Source organism: Mustelus asterias, chromosome 11 (genome assembly GCF_964213995.1).
Source record: "Mustelus asterias chromosome 11, sMusAst1.hap1.1, whole genome shotgun sequence".
Taxonomy (NCBI): Eukaryota; Metazoa; Chordata; class Chondrichthyes; order Carcharhiniformes; family Triakidae; genus Mustelus; species Mustelus asterias.
The window spans coordinates 63,628,293-63,648,592 of NC_135811.1; the positions used below are offsets into that span (position 1 = coordinate 63,628,293).

The 20,300-nt window shown below is 45.0% G+C and overlaps 2 protein-coding genes across 2 annotated transcripts in view; both read right to left on the reverse strand.

The window, feature by feature from the left end:
* Window positions 1-8,608, reverse strand: part of kifbp (kinesin family binding protein) — an 81,073-nt gene extending 72,465 nt beyond the window's left edge. Inside the window, exon 1 of the mRNA XM_078223662.1 lies at window positions 8,176-8,608. Within this exon, the coding sequence (XP_078079788.1) occupies window positions 8,176-8,541 (366 nt within the window). The 5' untranslated portion in view covers window positions 8,542-8,608. The remainder of the gene's footprint in view (window positions 1-8,175) is intronic.
* A 4,515-nt stretch (window positions 8,609-13,123) lies between these two features.
* Window positions 13,124-20,300, reverse strand: part of ddx21 (DEAD (Asp-Glu-Ala-Asp) box helicase 21) — an 80,948-nt gene continuing 73,771 nt past the window's right edge. Inside the window, exons 12-15 of the mRNA XM_078223663.1 lie at window positions 19,363-19,522; window positions 17,189-17,323; window positions 16,224-16,268; window positions 13,124-13,531 (exon numbers count right to left, since the gene is read on the reverse strand). Of these exons, the coding sequence (XP_078079789.1) occupies window positions 13,346-13,531; window positions 16,224-16,268; window positions 17,189-17,323; window positions 19,363-19,522 (526 nt within the window). The 3' untranslated portion in view covers window positions 13,124-13,345. The remainder of the gene's footprint in view (window positions 13,532-16,223; window positions 16,269-17,188; window positions 17,324-19,362; window positions 19,523-20,300) is intronic.

The following is a 20,300-nucleotide window of genomic DNA, read 5'->3' on the forward strand; positions in this document are numbered from 1 at the left end:
TCGGGGAGAAAAAAACCAGAGGGCATGGGTTAAGAGTGAAAGGAGAAAAGTTTAAAGGGAATAATAGAAATAGAATAGAAACCCTACAGTGCAGAAGGAGGCCATTCGGCCCATCGAGTCTGCACCAACCACAATCCCACCCAGGCCCTACCCCCACATATTTACCCGCTAGTCCCTGTAACCTACGCATCAGGACTCTAAGGGGCAATTTTTAACCTGGCCAATCAACCTAACCCGCACATCTTTGGACTGTGGGAGGAAACCGGAGCACCCGGAGGAAACCCACGCAGACACGAGGAGAATGTGCAAACTCCACACAGACAGTGACCCGAGCTGGGAATCGAACCCGGGACCCTGGAGCTGTGAAGCAGCAGTGCTAACCACTGTGCTACCGTGCCGTCCCTAGGGAATATTAGGGGGGGCTTCTTCACGCAGAGCGTGGTGGGAGTGTGGAATGAGCTGCCGGATAAAGTGGTAAATGCGGGGTCACTTTTAACATTTAAGAAAAACTTGGACGGGTTCATGGATGAGAGGGGTGTGGAGGGATATGGTCCAAGTGCAGGTCAGTGGGACTAGGCATAAAATGGTTCGGCACAGACAAGAAGGGCCAAAAGGCCTGTTTCTGAGCTGTAATTTTCTATGCTTCTATGCACGCCCTCCAGTGCAATCATATCCTTCCTATAATGTGACAACCAGAAGGCACACAGTACCCTAGCTGTGGCCTCACCAAAGTTCTTTACAACTCCAACATGACTCCCCTGCTTTCGTAATCTTTACCTTGATTGTTGAAGGCAAGTGTCCCATATGCTTTTTTCACCACCCTACTAACATGCCCTTCCATCTTCAGAGATCGGTTGATAAACATGCCAAGGTCCCTTTGTTCCATAGAACATCCTAGTGCCCTACCATTCATTGAATACTTCCTTGTCAAATTACTCCTTCAAAGTGTATCACCTCACACTTTTCAGGGTTAAATTCCATCTGCCACTTATCCGCCCATTTGACCATTCCGTCTATATCTTCTTGTAACCCAAGATACTCCGCCTCACTGTTATCCATCTGGCTAATCTTTGTGTCATCCACAAACTTACTAATCTTATCTCCCCCCCACATAATCATCGATGGCATTTATATAAATAACGAATAAAAGGGAACTCAACACAGATCCCTGTGGTACGCCATTGGACACTGGATTCGTCACTAAAGCAGCCTCTGTCTTCGCCCTCTGTCTCCTACAATTGAGTCAATTTTGAATCCACTTTATCAAATTACTCTGTATTCCATGTGCATTTACCTTCGTTACAAGTCTCCCATATGGGTCCTTGTCAAAGGCTTTGCTGAAATCCATATAAACTACATCAACTGCACTACCCTCGTCTACACACCTGGTCACCCCCTCAAAAAATTAAATCAAATTTGTTAGGCATGACCTCCCTCTGACAAAGCCATGCTGACTATCCCTGATCAAACCTGGTCTGTAGTTCCCCGGCTTATCTCTACAATCCTTCTTGAATAGCGGAACCACATTAGCCGTTCTACAGTCCCAATAGTTTCCCTACCACTGACATGAGACAATGGTGTGTAGTTCCCTAATTTATCTCTACAAGAATCTAGCATTAGTTTCTCTATGGTGAGACTGAAAATGTAATGTCATAGTTTGGGTTATGTTAACACATATTAAACTCTATCTCCCCTCAGGCACTGCCCTCGGTTCTAACTTACCAGTACCTACCCTCTCCTCAAAAGCCTCAGCCTTGGCCAAACTCTCCTTGGAATGCATGACCTATCCAACCTCCCTTTTCCCTCCAAAACCTGTTGCCAAGAAGCTTGACATTATCCAGGCAATCCTGCTTGATTGCTACTGCTTCCACAAACATTCACTCCCTCTACCACCGACAAACAGTGGCAGCCGTGTGCAGCATTTACAAGATGCACTGCAACAACTCACTAAGGTTCCTTCGGCAGCACCTTCAAACTCACGACCACTACCATCTAGGAGGAAAAGGGTGGCTGATACATGGGAACAGAGCACCTGCAAGGTCCCCCCCAAGCCACTCACCATCCTGACTTGGAAATATATCGCTAGGGATGATACAAAGGGAGTTAGGGTGGAAGCTTAGGGCTAGAACAAACAAACTTGTTATCTCTGGTTTGTTACCCGTGCCACGTGATAGTGAGGAGAGGAATAGGGAGAGAGAGCAGTTGAACATGTGGTTACAGAGATGGTGCAGGAGGGAGGGATTCAGATACCTGGACAATTGGGGCTCTTTCTGGGGTAGGTGGGACCTCTACAAACAGGATGGTCTGCACTTGAACCAGAGGGGTACCAATATCTTGGGGGGGAAATTTGCTAATGCTCTTCGGGAGGGTTTAAACTAATTCAGCAGGGGGGTGGGTACCTGAATTGTAGCTCCGGTGTGCAGGAGGTTGAGAGTAGTGAGGTTATGGATGAAGTTTCAGAGTCGCAGGAGTGTACTGGCAGGCAGGAAGGCGGTTTGAAGTTTGTATACTTCAACGCCAGGATCATCCGGAATCCATTATTAAAGAGGAGATAGCAGGACATCTGGATAGAAATGGTTCGATCAATCAGACGCAGCATGGATTCATGAGGGGAAAGTTGTGCTTGACGAACATGTTGGATTTTTATGAAGATGTGACTAGGGCGGTTGATGGAGGAGAACCGGTGGATGCAGTGTTTTTGGATTTCCAAAAGGCGTTTGATAAGGTGCCCCATAAAAGGCTGCTGAAGATTAGGGCACACGGAGTTGGGGGTAGTGTGTTAAAGTGGATTGGGGACTGGCTATCCGACAGGAAGCAAAGAGTCGGAATAAATGGGTGTTTTTCCGGTTGGAGGAAGGTAACTAGTGGCGTGCCGCAGGGATCGGTACTCGGGCCGCAACTATTTACCATTTATATAGATGATCTGGAGGAGGGGACGGAGTGTAGGGTAACGAAGTTTGCAGACGACACAAAGATAAGTGGAAAAGTGAATCGTGTGGAGGACGGAGAAGATCTGCAGAGAGATTTGGACAGGCTGAGTTAGTGGGCGAGGATATGGCAAATGGAGTATAACGTTGATAAATGCGAGGTTATACACTTTGGAGGAAATAATAACAAATGGGATTACTATCTCAATGGAAACAAATTAAAACATGCTACCGTGCAAAGGGACCTGGGGGTCCTTGTGCATGAGACGCAAAAGCCCAGTCTGCAGGTACAACAGGTGATCAAGAAGGCAAATGGGATGTTGGCCTATATTGCGAGGGGGATAGAATATAAAAGCAGGGATGTCTTGATGCACCTGTACAGGGCATTGATGAGGCCGCAGCTGGAATACTGTGTGCAGTATTGGTCCCCTTATATGAGGAAGGATATATTGGCATTGGAGGGAGTGCAGAGAAGGTTCACCAGGTTGATACCGGAGATGAGGGGTTTGGATTATGAGGAGAGGCTGAGGAGATTGGGTTTGTACTCGTTGGAGTTTAGAAGGATGAGGGGGGATCTTATGGAGACTTATAAGATAATGCGGGGGCTGGATAGGGTGGAGGCGGAGAGATTCTTTCCACTTAGTAAGGAAGTTAAAACTAGAGGACACAGCCTCAAAATAAAGGGGGGTCGGTTTAAGACAGAGTTGAGGAGGAACTTCTTCTCCCAGAGGGTGGTGAATCTCTGGAATTCTCTGCCCACTGAGGTGGTGGAGGCTACCTCGCTGAATATGTTTAAAGCGCGGATGGATGGATTCCTGATCGGTAAGGGAATTAAGGGTTATGGGGATCAGGCGGGTAAGTGGTACTGATCCACGTCAGATCAGCCATGATCTTATTGAATGGCGGGGCAGGCTCGAGGGGCTAGATGGCCTACTCCTGCTCCTATTTCTTATGTTCTTAAGGTGGATGAGCTTGCAGCATGGGTTGGTACCTGGGATTTCGATTGTGGCCATCTCGGAGACATGGATAGAGCAGGGACAGGAATGGTTGTTGCAGATTCCAGGGTTTAGATGTTTCAGTAAGTGCAGGGAAGGTGGTAAAAGAGGGGGAGGTGTGGCATTGTTAGTCAAGGACAGTATTACAATGGCAGAAAGGACATTTGATGAGGACTCGTCTACTGAGGTAGTTTGGGCTGAGGTTAGAAACAGGAAAGGAGAGGTCACCCTGTTGGGAGTTTTTTATAGACCTCTGAAAAGTTCCAGAGATGTAGAGGAAAAGATTGCAAAGATGATTCTGGATAGGAGCGAAATTAACAGGGTAGTTGTACTGTGACACTTTAACTTTACAAATATTGACTGGAAAAGCTATAGTTCGAGTACTTTAGAGGGGTCAGTTTTTGTCCAATGTGTGCAGGAAGGCTTCCTGATGCAGTATGTAGATAGACCAACAAGAGGCGAGGCCACATTGGATTTGGTACTGGGTAATGAACCAGGCCAGGTGTTAGATTTGGAGGTAAGTGAGCACTTTGGTGACAGTGACCACAATTCGATTACATTTACCTTAGCAATGGAAAAGGATAGGTATATACCAAAGGGCAAGAGTTATAGCTGGGGGAAAGGAAATTATGATGCGATGAAGCAAGCTTTAGCTGGCATAGGTTGGGGAAGGAAACTGCAGGGGATGGGCACAATTGTAATGTGGAACTTGTTCAAGGAACAGCTACTACGCGTCCTTGATAAATATGTACCTGTCAGGCAGGGAGGAAGCAGACGTGTGAGGGAACCGTGGTTTACTAAGGAGGTTGAATCTCTTGTGAAGAGGAAGAAGGAGACTTATGTTAAGATGAGACGTGAAGGCTCAGTTAGGGCACTTGAGAGTTACAGGTTAGCCAGGAAGGACCTAAAGAAAGAGTTAAGAAGAGCCAGGAGGGGACATGAGAAGTCTTTGGCAGGTAGGATCAAGGAAAACCCTGAAGCTTTCTATAGGTATGTCAGGAGTAAAAGAATGACTAGGGTAAGATTAGGGCCAGTCAAGGACAGTAGTGGGAAGTTGTGCGTGGAGTCTGAAGAGATAGGAGAGGCACTAAATGAATATTTTTCGTCGGTATTCACATTGGAGAGGGACAGTGTTGTCGAGGGGAGTACTGAGATGCAGGCTGTTGGACTGGATGGGATTGATGTTCATAAGGAAGAGGTGTTAGCAATTCTGGAAAAGGGTAAAAATAGATAAGTCTCCTGGGCCGGATGGGATTTATCCTAGGATTCTCTGGGGGCTAGAGAGCAGATTGCAGAGCCTTTGGCTTTGATCTTTGTGTCGTCATTGTCTACAGGAACAGTGCCAGAAGACTGGAGGATAGCAAATGTTGTCCCCTTGTTCAAGAAGGGGAGTAGAGACAACCCTGGTAATTATAGACCGGTGAGCCTTACTTCTGTTGTGGGCAAAGTATTGGGAAGGATTATAAGAGATAGGATTTATAATCACCTAGAAAGGAATAATTTGATTAGGGATAGTCAGCACGGTTTTGTGAAGGGTAGGTCGTGCCTCACAAACCTTAGAGTTCTTTGAGAAGGTGACCAAAGAGGTGGATGAGGGTAAAGCGGTTGATGTGGTGTATATGGATTTCAGCAAAGCATTTGATAAGGTTCCCCATGGTAAGCTTTTGCAGAAAATACGGACGCATGGGATTGAGGGTGATTTAGTGGTTTGGATCAGGAATTGGCTAGCTGGAAGAAAACAGAGGGTGGTGGTTGATGGGAAATGTTCATCCTGGAGTTCAGTTACTAATGGTGTACCGCAAGGATCTGTTTTGGGGCCACTGCTGTTTGTCATTTTTATTAATGACCTGGATGAGGGCGTGGAAGGATGGATTAGTAAATTTGCGGATGACACTAAAGTCGGTGGAATTGTAGACAGTGCGGAGGGAAGTGGCAGGTTACAGAGGGACATAGCTTTAAATTGAGGGGTGAGAGATATAGGACAGATGCTAGAGGTAGGTTCTTTACTCAGAGAGTAGTAAGGGCGTGGAATGCCCTGCCTGCAGCAGTAGTGGACTCGTCAACATTAAGAGCATTCAAATGGTTATTGGATAAACATATGGATGATATTGGAATAGTGTAGATTAGAGGGGCTTTAGATTGGTTCCACTGGTCAGCGCAACATCGAGGGCCGAAGGGCCTGTACTGCGCTGTAATGTTCTATTTCTTCCCTCCCTAACAGCACTGTGGGTGTACCTACATGTCAGGGACTGCAGCAGTTCAAGAAGACAGCTCACCACTACCTTCTCAAGGGCAGTGAGAGATGGGCAATAAATGCTGGCCTAACCAGCGATGTCCACATCCCATAAATGAATTAAAAAGAAACGTTTCAAATTCATTCTCTCATCTTTCCCACAACTCCATGTTTGAAGTCCTGCAATCAGAATTCTGCCTTTGAATCCCGCAATCAGAATTCCGTCTTTGAATCCCGCAATCAGAATTCCGTCTTTGAATCCCTGCAATCAGAATTCTGTCTTTGAATCCCTGCAATCAGAATTGTCTTTGAATCCCTGCAATCAGAATTCTGTCTTTGAATCCCTGCAATCAGAATTCTGTCTTTGAATCCCTGTAATTAGAATTCTGTCTTTGAATCCCTGCAATCAGAATTCTGCCTTTGCCATAATGCTGAATGGCTCTTTATTAAAGTCACAAATGACATCCTCTGTGATTGTGACAAAGGGAAAGACCACCTGTCAGCAGTCTTTGACCACCACGCTATCCTCCTCCAGCACCTTCAATATGGTGGGACTGCTCTCAATCTAATTGGTGTCAGAAGATTAGTTGCTTCTCTTCCTACACTCTTACCTTTGATGACCAGGCACCTGCGCATGTTTGCCACACTTGCTGTTCTTTTGCTCTCAGCTCTCTCCGGGAGAGACACTCTCAGAACCATGAGAGGGGTCCTCTCTTCAGACCTTTCACTCCACCAGCTGCTGAATTGAATTGATAATTTTCTGCCATGATCACTTTCCTCACCCTTCTTTCAGCATCCCACCGCTCCACCATCAGACTCTTTCCCACAGAACCTTTCCAAGGAAGCACAGTCCTCTCCTGTCTCCTCTGTCCCAGTCACAGACACTGCTTCCAGGTGGAGCAGAGATTTACTTTTTGAATTTAGTTCAGTGTATTTGCTGTTCACAATGTCATGTTTACACTGAGGCGACAAAACACAAACTGGAGCTGGTTTGTGGCACAGTTCCATCAGTCTGCAAGCTTGACCCTGCTCTTTCTGTGGCGTGTCACTTGGTTCTCACACTGACATCTCTGTCCTCTGCCTGTTGCAATAGGAAATTTGGCATGTCAGCTACAACTCTCACCAACTTTTACAGATGCCCCACAGAAAGCATTCTTTCTGATTGTATCACAGCTTGGTATGGCTCCTGCTTTGCCCAAGACCGCAAGGAACTACAAAAGGTCATGAATGTAGCCCAATCCATCAAGCAAATCAACCTCCCATCCATTGACTTCCCGCTGCCTCGGCAAAGCAGCCAGCATAATTAAGGACCCCACGCACCCCGGACATTCTCTCTTCCACCTTCTTCCATCGGGAAAAGATACAAAAGTCTGAGGTCACGTACCAACCGACTCAAGAACAGCTTCTTCCCTGCTGCTGTCAGACTTTTGAATGGACTTACCTTGCATTAAGTTGATCTTTCTCTACAACCTAGCTATGACTGTAACACTACATTCTGCACCTCTCTCGTTTCCTTCTCTATGAACGGTATGCTCTGTCTGTATAGCGTGCAAGAAACAACTTTTCACTATGTTAATACATGTGACAATAACTCATATCAAATCAAATCAATGTTCCAGTCAATCACACCCAAACTGGATAAACAACACCTCATCTCCCCATGAGGAATCTGACAGCCTTTTGGAATCATCATGGAGTTCAACAACTTCCAACTGGAATCTCTGCCATTTCCTTGTTTCATATTCTCTTGGTGATTTCATTAATTTCTGGGATTTCACTGATTTCAGACATTTCAATGATTTCTGGGATCTCCCTGATTTTACTGACTTCAGTGATTTCTGAGGTTTCAATGATTTCTGGGATTTACTGATATCAGTGATAGTATTGAGTTCACTGACTTTACTGATCCCACCAGCAGAATATTCTGGGCTCTCTGCCCCTTTTCTCCTCTGCCAACAGCCACAATGTCCTGGAGTCTGGGCTGGTGACCCAGCCGGTTGCCGGGAGACCAACTCCTTACCTGCGCCTGGATGAAAACAGACACAGCCTCGGGCCGGAGTTTCATCGTCTCCAGGATCTGGACACACTTGGCGAGGTGCTCCTCTCCGGCAGACAGCTCCTCGGTCTCGGTATGGTTCAGGCCGAGCTGCAGCTCCAGCACGGCGGCTTTCTGCAACCACTCGGCATCCAGGGCCGGCTCTTCGTCCGCCTCCCCGGCCTGGGCCCGCTGGCCCACCTCCGCCCTCAGCTCCTTCAGCAGCTCCCGGGCCGTGTACTTGGAGCGGTACGGCTCCGACTCCAGGTCCCGCTTCGATTCCACTTCCGACAGATTCAGAGCCCGGGAATATTTCAGCCCCAACTCGCACCCCACCACCTGGGCCGCCATCTTCACCCACACTGGCAGACAGCGCAGCGCCACCGGCGGCGGGAGAGGAGGGGGCAGGACTCGTGACAGCGCCACCCGGAGGCGGGAGGATGCCACTATACAAAATCACTGGGACAGCCGGGTTCAATTCCGGTGTGTGGAGTTTGCACGTTCTTCCCGTGTCTGCGTGGGATCCTCTGGGTGCTCCAGTTTTCTCCTACAGTCCAAAGATGTGCGGGTTAGGTGGATTGGTATTGCTAAATCTAGAAGGACTGCCTCCTAAAAGAAGGCAACCGTCCAAACCAGGATGGCATGGCAGTTAGAAACATAGAAAAACTACACCACAAAACATGCCCTTCCGCCCCACAAGTTGCACTGAACATATCCCTACCTTTTAGGCCTCCCATTGCCTCACACTGCCAGAGATCAATTCCAGCTTCGGGTCACTGTCTGTGTGGAGTCTGCACGTTCTCCCCGTGTTTGCGTGGGTTTCCTCCGGGTGCTCGTTTCCTCCCACAGTCCAAATATGAGGAGATTAGGTGGATAGGCCATGCTAAATTGCCCCTTAGCAGGGTAAATACATGGGGATAAGACCTGGGTAGGATTATCAGTGCAGGCTGGATAGGCCAAATGGCCTCCTGCACTGTAGGGATTCTATGAACTAAAATACAAAGTGTAAAGGAAATTTTATCATAGAAAATTTAAAACACCAAATCGAAATATGATTAAAGGAAATGCAGGAATCAGGGACAGATCCCAAATTCTAGCATTCTCTCTTTAACCCTTTATCACTCGGTAAAACACACTTCTTCAACTAAATTTTTAATTACAGAATAGAATCCCTACAGGCCATTCGGCCCATCGAGTCTGCACCAACTACAATCCCACCCATGCCCTATTCCCGTAACTCCACACATTTACCATCCCCCTAACGTACACGTCCTGGGACACTAAGGGGCAGTTTAGCATGGCCAATCCACCTAACGGGCACATCTTTGGACTTTGGTCATTTTTGGGAGGAAACCGGAGCACCCGGAGGAAACCCGAGGCCAGAATTGAACCCGGGCTCCTGGCACTGTGAGGCAAAATGCTAACCACTGTGTCACCTGGAATCATCTGTCTGAATCGCTCCTTTAGGAAATGAGTGCTAATTTATGTTTGGTAACACCTTTGCACCGTACCACATTCTACATTAAAGTTGTTTTTTAAATGCAAATAGTTGGTATTATGTGAACTTTGAACCCTCGTGACCAATTTCACAGTTTTGTCACTTTGCAGTTCAATGAAGATACAGAATTGCAGAAGCAGGAGCTTGGCTCCTTGCCCATGGTCCCACTTGTTCACATCCACCACCTGCAACTGCCGTTCTGTTAAAGTTCTTTAGTACCAAGGAGTATCTTCAAGAAGTCATGATATGGAGATGCCAGCGTTGGACTGGGGTGGGCACAGTAAGAAGTCTCACAACATCAGGTTGAAGTCCCAACAGGTTTATTTGGAATCATGAGCTTTCAGAGTGTCCCACTCACCTGATGAAGGAGCAGCGCTCTGAAAGTTTGATTCCAAATAAATCTGTTGGACTCTTAACTTGGCATTGTGAGACATAGAACATAGAACATTACAGCGCAGAACAGGCCCTTCGGCCCACGATGTTGCACCGACCAGTTAAAAAAAAAAACTGTGACCCTCCAACCTAAACCAATTTCTTTTCATCCATGAACCTATCTACGGATCTCTTAAACGCCCCCAAACTAGGCGCATTTACTACTGATGCTGGCAGGGCATTCCAATCCCTCACCACCCTCTGGGTAAAGAACCTACCCCTGACATCGGTTCTATAACTACCCCCCCTCAATTTAAAGCCATGCCCCCTCGTGCTGGATTTCTCCATCAGAGGAAAAAGGCTATCACTATCCACCCTATCTAAACCTCTAATCATCTTATATGTTTCAATAAGATCCCCTCTTAGCCGTCGCCTTTCCAGACTTCTTACTATCTTCAAGAACTCACTCCACAGACACGCATCAGGGAACACGGATATTTATTGCAGTCTTACTCGCTCCACATTCCAAACGACAACTACCCTCTCAGGGCGGTCCCGGGGTTCACCCCACACCCCGGGTCAACTCACCCATTCTCTTAGAGGGACTACACCCCAACATACACAAGTCTCAGAATCGTCTCATTTTGGTTTACAATGCATACCTACCTTCAGGGTGGTTAGATCTGACATAAGGCAGCTTGCGATGTGTCAGTTACCTTGGTGTTTCAGATATCAAGTTCATTGCTATGTAACTAGGGTCTCTCATTGCAGTGCTCCTCCAGGCAGTTGGCAGTATTGTTCAAATAAAAGTTAAAGCAAGGTACTGGAATGGATGGGATGGAAACAGGGTGGGCTGGAAAGGTCAAGAGTGGCCCAGTGGTTAGCACTGCTGCTTCACAGCGCCAGGGACCCGTTTTCAATTCCGGTGTGTGTGGAGTTTGCACGTTCTTCCTGTGTCTGCGTGGGTTTCCTCCGGGTGCTCCAGTTTCCTCCTACAGTCCAAAGATGCGCGGGTTAGGTGGATTGGTATTGCTAAATTGTCCCTTAGTGCCAGGGGGATTAGCTAGGGTATGTGCATGGGATTATGGGGATAGGGCCTGGGTGGCATTGTGGTCGGTACAGACTCGATGGGCCGAATGGCCGCCTTCTGCACTGTAGGATTCCATGATTCTAAGAGTGGATAAATCACCTGGTGCTGGTGGCTTGCATCCCAGATTTCTGAAGGAACTGGCAATGAAAACAGTGAAAGGGCTTGCCATAATCTTCCAATCTCCAGATGTAACATCCTTGTTCAAGAAAAGATGCAAAGACATTCCTTTTAACGACAAGCAGTTAGTTTATCAGTGGTGGGTAAGGTTTTAAGAAACAATAATGAACAAAAAAATGACAGGCACTTGTTAACGTTTGAGTTAATTAAGGAGAGGTAGCATGGATTTATAAAAGGTCGATTGTGTTTGACTAATCAAAAGAGGGTGGAGGGCCTCAAAGTGTACGGAGAATAGATGATTGGCTAAATGCCTTTTTGTGTTCCATTGAATTTGACAATATTTGGTTAGGAAACTTCAATCACATAACAACATAAAGGTGATGGACTTCAATGGCTCAGCAAACAATTTGTGCTCCTATTTATCTAAACTCAACACCAAAAGTTTATGCAAGAGGAAAGTGACTGAATTGGGCACTTAGTCATGGTTTGACTGCCAAACATCAAGGTTTTGAGTGAGCAGAGCAAGCTGAGACACAAGATGACCCCCCCCACTCCCAGCCCATAACCTCACGCTGCCTCAGGAAACCTGATAAATACAACAGACAACAGAGGGTAGCCACACACATCACAATTACCTCCAGCTCAGTTAGCTGATCTCTGAACCAGGCAATTAACTTAGCAGGAGTGAGGAGAGAACCATCTTGTTCCTAATCACTCACACAACCACTGCTTCTAGTGGACGCATTGGTTATGATATTTCAAAATTCCTTGGATTGTGGTAAGGTCCCGGTGGATTGGAAACATGCGAATGTAACGCCCTTATTCAAAAAGGGAGAGGGGCAAAAAGTAGGAAATTATAGGTCAGTTAGCTTGACCTCTGTGGTGGGGAAGTTGCTGGAATCAATCATTAAGGTGGAGATGACTGAGCATTTGGAAAGACAAAGCTCAATCCATCATTGTCAGCATGGTTTTATGAAGGGTAAATAAACGTAGACCAAATGTTTCCTCTTATGAGGCAATCTTGAACAAGAGGTCATAGGTATATGTTGAGAGGCGGTAGATTTAAAACTGAGATGAGGAGGAACTACTTCTCGCAGAGGGTGGTGAATTTGTGGAACTCGCTGCCCCATCGTGTGGTGGAGTCTAAATCATTAAATGGTTTCAAGAAGCAGATACATTTCTAATAAAAAAGGAAGGAGGGATATGGGGGAACAGGTGGGAGGTGCATTTGAGACCAGGGAGAGACCAGCCATGATCTGATTAAATGCTGGAGCAGGCTCAAAGGCTGAATTTGCCTACTTATAGAAATCATCATAGAAACCATAGAGGCCATTTGGCCCATCGAGTCTGCACCAACCACAATCCCACCCAGGCCCTACCCCCATATCCCTACATATTTTACCCACTAATCCCTCTAATCTACGCATCTCAGTACACTAAGGGGCAATTTTAGCATGGCCAATCAACCTAACCCGCACATCTTTGGACTGTGGGAGGAAACCGGAGCACCTGGAGAAAACCCACGCAGACACGAGGACAATGTGCAAACTCCACACAGACAGTGACCCAAGCCGGGAATCGAACCCAGGTCCCTGGAGCTGTGAAGCAGCAGTGCTAACCACTGTGCTACCGTGCCGCCCTTTTTCTACTTATGCTCAGAATTCCTATGATCCTCTGTTCTAAGGGAGTATACAGGCACCTGGCAACGTGAGGAACTGAGTTCAGTTGTGGTGTCCCTTGATAGAATGCCGGACTCTCACTTACTTAGAAACTCATGCATCAAGACTTAGCAACTCTATCTGCACTGGTGAAGGTAAATGGCCAGTGTTTCCACTGATTAACAAATGTTCACAGGCTGAAAGTTAAAGGAATACTTTTTATTTTTTCTGTAACCATCCATCCAAGTAAATGATCCCTTGACTGTCACACTCAGTTTTTACCCAACCAATTCCAGCCAGTGTCGTGTGCATTTAAAATAACATGATAAATACACAAGTCTGTCACACTAGCGCAGCCTTTAAATCAGTAACTGGGACATCAAAAGTGGCAAGGTTTGGCATGCGCCTGTTCACACCCCATTACCGGAAGGTTCTATTGAAACTTCTCTTCATGCCTCTGCCATTCTGACCCCTCTTGAATCCTCCTCCTCCTCTGTTGAAGGAATGCTTCCTGAATTTGGACCCTCCACCCCACATTTCTTCCTCCAGTTCTGGTAACTTGGTTGCGACAGTGAGCTGCCAGCGACGACCGTCATGCCAGCTTCCCTGTGAACGATACAACATGGTTAATGTAGGGTATATTCACTAAACACATGGAGAATAACCTGCTTGGGCCGGAGGTCAGAGAAACCAGAAAACTCAACTCGCATCAGATACCAGGAAAATTGAACATGCACCAGATACTTAGATTTGAGTTACAGTATTGGAGAGACAAAATTCTATGGGAGTTACAGAACTGGATAGATTCACTTCAATAATATTTACAGTACTGGAGGAAATAACTTCAATAAGTGTTACAGTACTGGAGGGATTAACTTCAATGGGTGTTGCAGAACTGAAGGGATTCACTTTAATAAAAATTAGAATACTGGGGGTACTAACTTCAGTAAGAGTTACAGTACTGGAGGGATTCACTTCAATGAGAGTTACAGTACTGGAGGGAATCACTTCAATAAGAGTTACAGAACTGGAGGGATTCACTGCAATAAGAGTTACAGAACCGGAGGGATTCACTTCAATAAGCGTTACAGTGCTGGTGGGATTCACTTCAGAGTTACACTACTGCAGGGATTCATTTCAATAAGAGTTACAGAACTGGAGGGATTCACTGCAATGGGAGTTACAGTACTGGAGGGATTAACTTCAATAAGAGTTACAGTACGGGGGATTCACTTCAATAAGAGTTACAGTACTAGAAGGATTCACTGCAATAAGAGTTACAGTACTGGTGGGATTCACTTCAGAGTCACAGTACTGCAGGGATTCATTTCAATAAGAGTTACAGTACTCGAGGGATTCACTGCAATAAGAATTACAGTACTGGAGGGAGAGTTACAATACTGGAGGGATTCACTGCAATAAGAGTTACAGTACTGGAGGGATTCACTGCAATAAGAGCTACAGTACTGGAAGGATTCACTGCACTAAGAGTTACAGTACTGGAGGGAGAGTTACAATACTGGAGGGATTCACTGCAATAAGAGTTACAGTACTGGAGGGATTCACTGCAATAAGAGCTACAGTACTGGAGGGATTCACTGCACTAAGAGTTACAGTACTGGAGGGAGAGTTACAATACTGGAGGGATTAACTTCAATAAGAGTTATAGTGCTGGAGAGATTAACTTCAATGGGAGTTACAGTACTGGAGGGAGTAACTTCAGCAAGAGTCACAGTACTGGAGGGATTCACTTCAATAAGAATTAACTTCAATAAGAGTTACAGTACTGGAGGGATTCACTACAATAAGAGTTACAGTACTGGAGGGATTCACTACAATAAGAGTTACAGTACTGGAGGGATTCACTGCAATAAGAGTTACAGTACTGGAGGGATTCACTACAATAAGAGTTACAGTACTGGAGGGATTAACTTCAATAAGTATTACAATACCGGAGGGATTAACTTCAATAAGTGTTACAGTACTAGAAGGATTCACTGCAATAAGAGTTACAGTACAGGAGGGATTCACTTCAATAAGAGTTACAGTACTGGAGGGATTCACTTCAATAAGAGTTACAGTACTGGAGGGATTCACTTCAATAAGAATTAACTTCAATAAGAGTTACAGTACTAGAGGGATTAACTTCAATAAGAATTACAGAACTGGAGGGATTTACTCCAATAAAAGTTACAGTACTGGTGGGATTCACTTCAGAGTTACACTACTGCAGGGATTCATTTCAATAAGTGTTACAGTACTCGAGGGATTCACTTGAAGAAGAGTTATAGTGCTGGAGAGAATAACTTCAATGTGAGTTACAGTACTGGAGGGATTCACTACAATAAGAGTTACAATTCTGGCGGGATTAACTTGAATAAGAGTTATAGTGCTGGAGAGATTAACTTCAATGGGAGTGACAGTACTGGAGGGATTCACTACAATAAGAGTTACAGGACTGGAGGGATTAACTTCATAGAAATCATAGAAACCCTACAGCGCAGAAAGAGGCCATTCGGCCCATCGAGTCTGCACCAACCACAATCCCACCTAGGCCCTACCCCCATATTCCTACATATTTACCCACTAATCCCTCTACCCTACGCATCGCAGGACACTAAGGGGCAATTTTAGCACGGCCAATCAACCTAACCCGCACATCTTTGGACTCTGGGAGGAAACCGGAGCACCCGGAGGAAACCCACGCAGACACGAGGAGAATGTGCAAACTCCACACAGACAGTGACCCAAGCCGGGAATCGAACCCAGGTCCCTGGAGCTGTGAAACAGCAGTGTTAACCACTGTGCTACCGTGCCGCCACTTCAGTAAGAGTACAGTAAGAGTTACACTTACTTCAGTAAGAGTTACAATACTGGAGGGATTAACTTCAATATGTGTTACAGTACTGAGGATTCACTTCAATAAGTGTTACAGTACTGGAGGGATTAACTTCAATAAGTGTTACAGAACTGGAGGGATTCACTTCTGTGGGAGTTGCAGAACTGAAGGGATCCACTTTAATAAAAATTAGAATACTGGAGGGACTAACTTCAGTAAGATTTACAGTACTGGAGGGATTCACTTCATGAAGCAGTTACAGTACTGGAGGGATTCACTTCAATGGGAGAGTTAAACTATAAGAGAATTGCGGTTTGCCCATTTGAATGGCCTTTTCTTGGTACGTTGTGGGAAATAATCTGCCAATGGAGAGAAATGTTTTTGTTTTAACGGTAATCGTGTCAACAGAAAGCTAAAATTCAATAATTAATAGGTCTCCATAAAGAAAGTTGAAAGTACCTTCAAGATCTCCAGAGAATCTTCGGGAATATCGAAACACACACCCTACACAAGGAGATACAGACAGAGTTAGGCCATTTCATCACATGATGGATCACACTTTAGATCTGATTTCTTCTGCATCGAAAAGAATTCTAGAGCCCAGTAAATTTGTCAATTAAACTTGCCCCTGAAATTAATATCACACCATTGTTTAGCGGTGGAGGTTTATTTAAAAGGTTGAACATATGACACAAATGTTCACAAGAAAGGAAAACCATTCAAATGGCAGAACTGATAATACAAGGACAAATGCCAACCAGGCTGTGAATGATAAACCTTTGAGACACACTGACAGGGAACAGAACAGGACCCAGTGCGTGCAGCTGCCACCCAGAACCTGTGCCCAGTAAGGTCCCATTTGAGTCCTGGTTCTGGAAGCAGTGAAAATTATCAGCCGCAGTCACTTGACAGCGTACTGGCCTGATGTCCGAGATCTTAGAGAGCACTCCACCACAACAAAGCCAAAACACCACCTTGGATTTCATTTGGCACCTACATTATCAACTCCAAGCATTCTGCTTTCCTCAAGAAACATGCGGAATGTCAAACTCTGCTTGGCACTTGACAGAAACACCAGCATTGTGTAACCATCTTGTGTACTGTTGACATAGGCAGAGTGCGAAAGTGAACACCATGAATGACAAATGTAAACCCCTGTCTTTGCTAACGCTCCCCATCATCAGACCTGGGAGTTCAATTTTCAGGGTTATCCACCTGTGCAACACTAGAAACAGTCCTTTCCAAACCTCCAGGCCCTGGGACAGATTGCTTCCGTAATAAAAGTAAAAACTGGACTGAGCTGTTTGGCCATTTTTCCAGGGCACATTGATTAGATACAGGTCCAGCTTGTAGCCATAGAATTCTCTGATTTGAAGGCTTTAAAGGCTGCAGTGAAAGAATGGCACATTATACTGCCAACATACCATTTTACCCTTTAGGAATCTCATCCTCTTCACTTTGTTTTCAAAGCTCTCTCCCAGCTGTTCCTTCAGTTCCCGAAATGCGTAACTCATGCTGTGCATCTCTACTGAACAAGCCAACACCATTGTTGTATAACCCTGAGACAGAATGTGTGTGTTAATTTCCAAGTTAACTGAGGCAAATAAACATAGGCACACATACCTAGTAAGAGTAAACAATCATTTTTGATTAGAACATGATAGGTCTGAAAGAAAGGGCTTTGGCATGCTCAAGAACTGAACATGAAATTTTATTCAAGATAGTTCCTTGCTTTGGAATTTTAAAGGCTTTTAGTAAAATACCATATGATTGTCTCATGTCTTAGATCAAAGCACTCAGAGTCACACAGCAGGTAGCAGAATGGATTGTAATCTGGCTAAAACAAATGCAGAAACTGGGCTTGTGAAAGATAGTTACCTGAAACTGGTGAAGGGTGGGAAGTGATGATTTACAAGGTTTGGTACTGGGACCAGTGTTGTTTACCATTCACATAAATTATTTGGATTTGGGAATCAGACATGCAAACAAAACCAAGATGGCATTAGGGATATAATTAATATTGAAGAAAACCGTGACAAAATGCATGACATTAACAAACTTAAGAGAATGGATGATGGATTTTAATATAGGCCAAGTATGAAGAGGAATAAGGGGGTAGTGATACACAATTACTAGAAGTAGAGATGTAAATTACTACGGCCAGAAAAAAAAATCAAAAACCCATGGTACTGGGGTTGAAATCTAGAGGGACAGAAGTCAAAAGAAAAGCAAAATAGTGTGCTGGCCATCAGAAGTACAAGCAAAGTTCTGGAAAAACCCTGCAGATCTGGCAGCATCTATTGAGGCTCAAGTCCAAAATTACATCCTCAGAATTGGACTGGAAATATTAACCCTGTTTCTCTCTCCACAGATGCCGCCAGACCTGCTGAGCTTTTCCAGTGTTTTGTCATGTACAGAACCTTGTTTACGCCATACATTGGTCTGCTGAGGGCACAGTTGAGGTAACTCCGATACAACGGAATGCTATAAAAAGGATATGGAAGCACTGCAAAAATGATTTCCAGGAAAGGTATTGGAACAAAACATTAAAACTATCAGGAAAGATTCCTCTTCCCTCCAGGAGAGGAAACTGAGAAAAGTCTGTAAAACAATGAAGCAATTCAATATGACAGGCGCAGAAGGTATTTCCACTTAGGAAGAGCAGAAACAGGAGTCAAAAATTTAAGATTGTCAAGAAATTCAGGAGAAACTTTACCTCGAGAGTGGTTAGAAATTGGAACTCATTGCCACGAGGCATAGTTGAGGGGAATAGCACTGATTTATTTAACAAGAAGTTAAATAAGTTCGTGAGGAAGAAAAGAAAGTGGAAAGCTGATAAGTGGAAATGAAATAATATGGGAGGAGGGTTCACGTCGAGAACCAACTGCAGCATGGGTCAGCTGTAAAATCTTATTTTATTGATGTAATTTCACATGTTAATTTTTGTTTCAAAATCATTGAGCTTACCTTCCAATACAGGGCATATAAAGATACAAACTCAATTTACAAAATTTTTTGTAAATTGAGTTTGTGTCTTTATATGCCCTGTTTGTGAACAGAACTCCTACTCACCTGATGAAGGAGCAGCGCTCCGAAAGCTTGTGACTTGTGCTACCAAATAAACCTGTTGGACTTTAACCTGGTGTTGTGAGACTTCTTACTGAACCTAGAATCAGCCAGGGGTGGTCTTCCACTTCAGGGTCATGGTGCAGTTACAATTTGTACTTTGCAACTGATACAAGGCCGTGGCGAGAGAGTGGGAGTTGTTTGGGATTGATACAGGGAGCAATGGGATTGGTTTGGGATTGATACAGGAGTATGGGGAGACAGCAGGCAGAGCAGTGAAATTGTGGCTAAAGGCAGGCAGATACAACATGGGATGAATGGTTTAACGGTGATAAACTCTATGGAACCTCTCCCTGCAGCAGCATGCCTTACACAAGGTGATGGCAGGCTTGAGTGCACTCCTGTCCAGCAGGTTCACTGTCAGTTGAAGTGCAGGTTGGTGATACTGCGTCACTAATGAACCTGCTCACCATGCACTGAAGGAGCTGTATGCCAGTGAGAATCAGCTTTGTGTAGGTGCAGTCATGCTTACCGCATCAGAGTTAAGAAGGGAGCGCTGTTCAATGCTCTTTGCCCCCGAGATGTGTGCCAATGCAGCAGCCAACGCCTCCAAAGCTCCTCGCTGCTCAATCAGGTTCTCTGCAGCTGGACGGAAACGTTCGATTGCTGTTGCCGGAATAGAATCCAAAGACCTTTCAAACACAAATGCAAAACATGTGTCTAGTCAATTCACTGATTCTCTCACCAGTTTGATCACTCTTTTACTCGTCAATACTACTCTTACAGAGCCAATCTTTACTCCAGCCGATTCCCACAACCCCAGCACCGATTTAAAACCCATTTTCCCAAAAATGGTGATTTCCTTTCTTTGTATTCAATTATTGCTGAAAAAATACATTTTATCAAAGCTTTTTGTTTTGCACTCAACAATTACAAGATAATGTATAGGTGTACACATACTGCACCCATTTCAGCTAAACAAAGTCTCAGCCATTCACTGGTTTATTCCTCAGGCCAACATCTTCATCAGTCAAGCTGCCTGATGTAAATTTTCAAACAATGATTGGCAGTTAACTGTCATTCAATATTAACTGGTGCATTCTCCATGGCAACACCTCGACCAGATTCCACTTAGCAACCAACCAGCACACTCATACCATATAAAGTGTTCTTTCCCCTGACATTGGTATTTTTACAAATTGTCCTTACGAGTGCAAGACCCCTTGGGGAAGAGCGACCACAACATGATAGAATTTTTTAACAAGATGGAGAATGAAGTAATTGATGCGGAGACGAGGGTGCTAAAACTTAATGAAGGAAACTATGAAGATACGAAGCGTGAGTTGGCCTTGATAGATTGGGGAGAGTTACTTAAAGGGATGACAGTGGATAGGTAATGGCAAACATTCAAGGAACGCATGGGGGAACTGCAACAACTGTTTATTCCTGTCTGGCACAAAAGCAAAATGT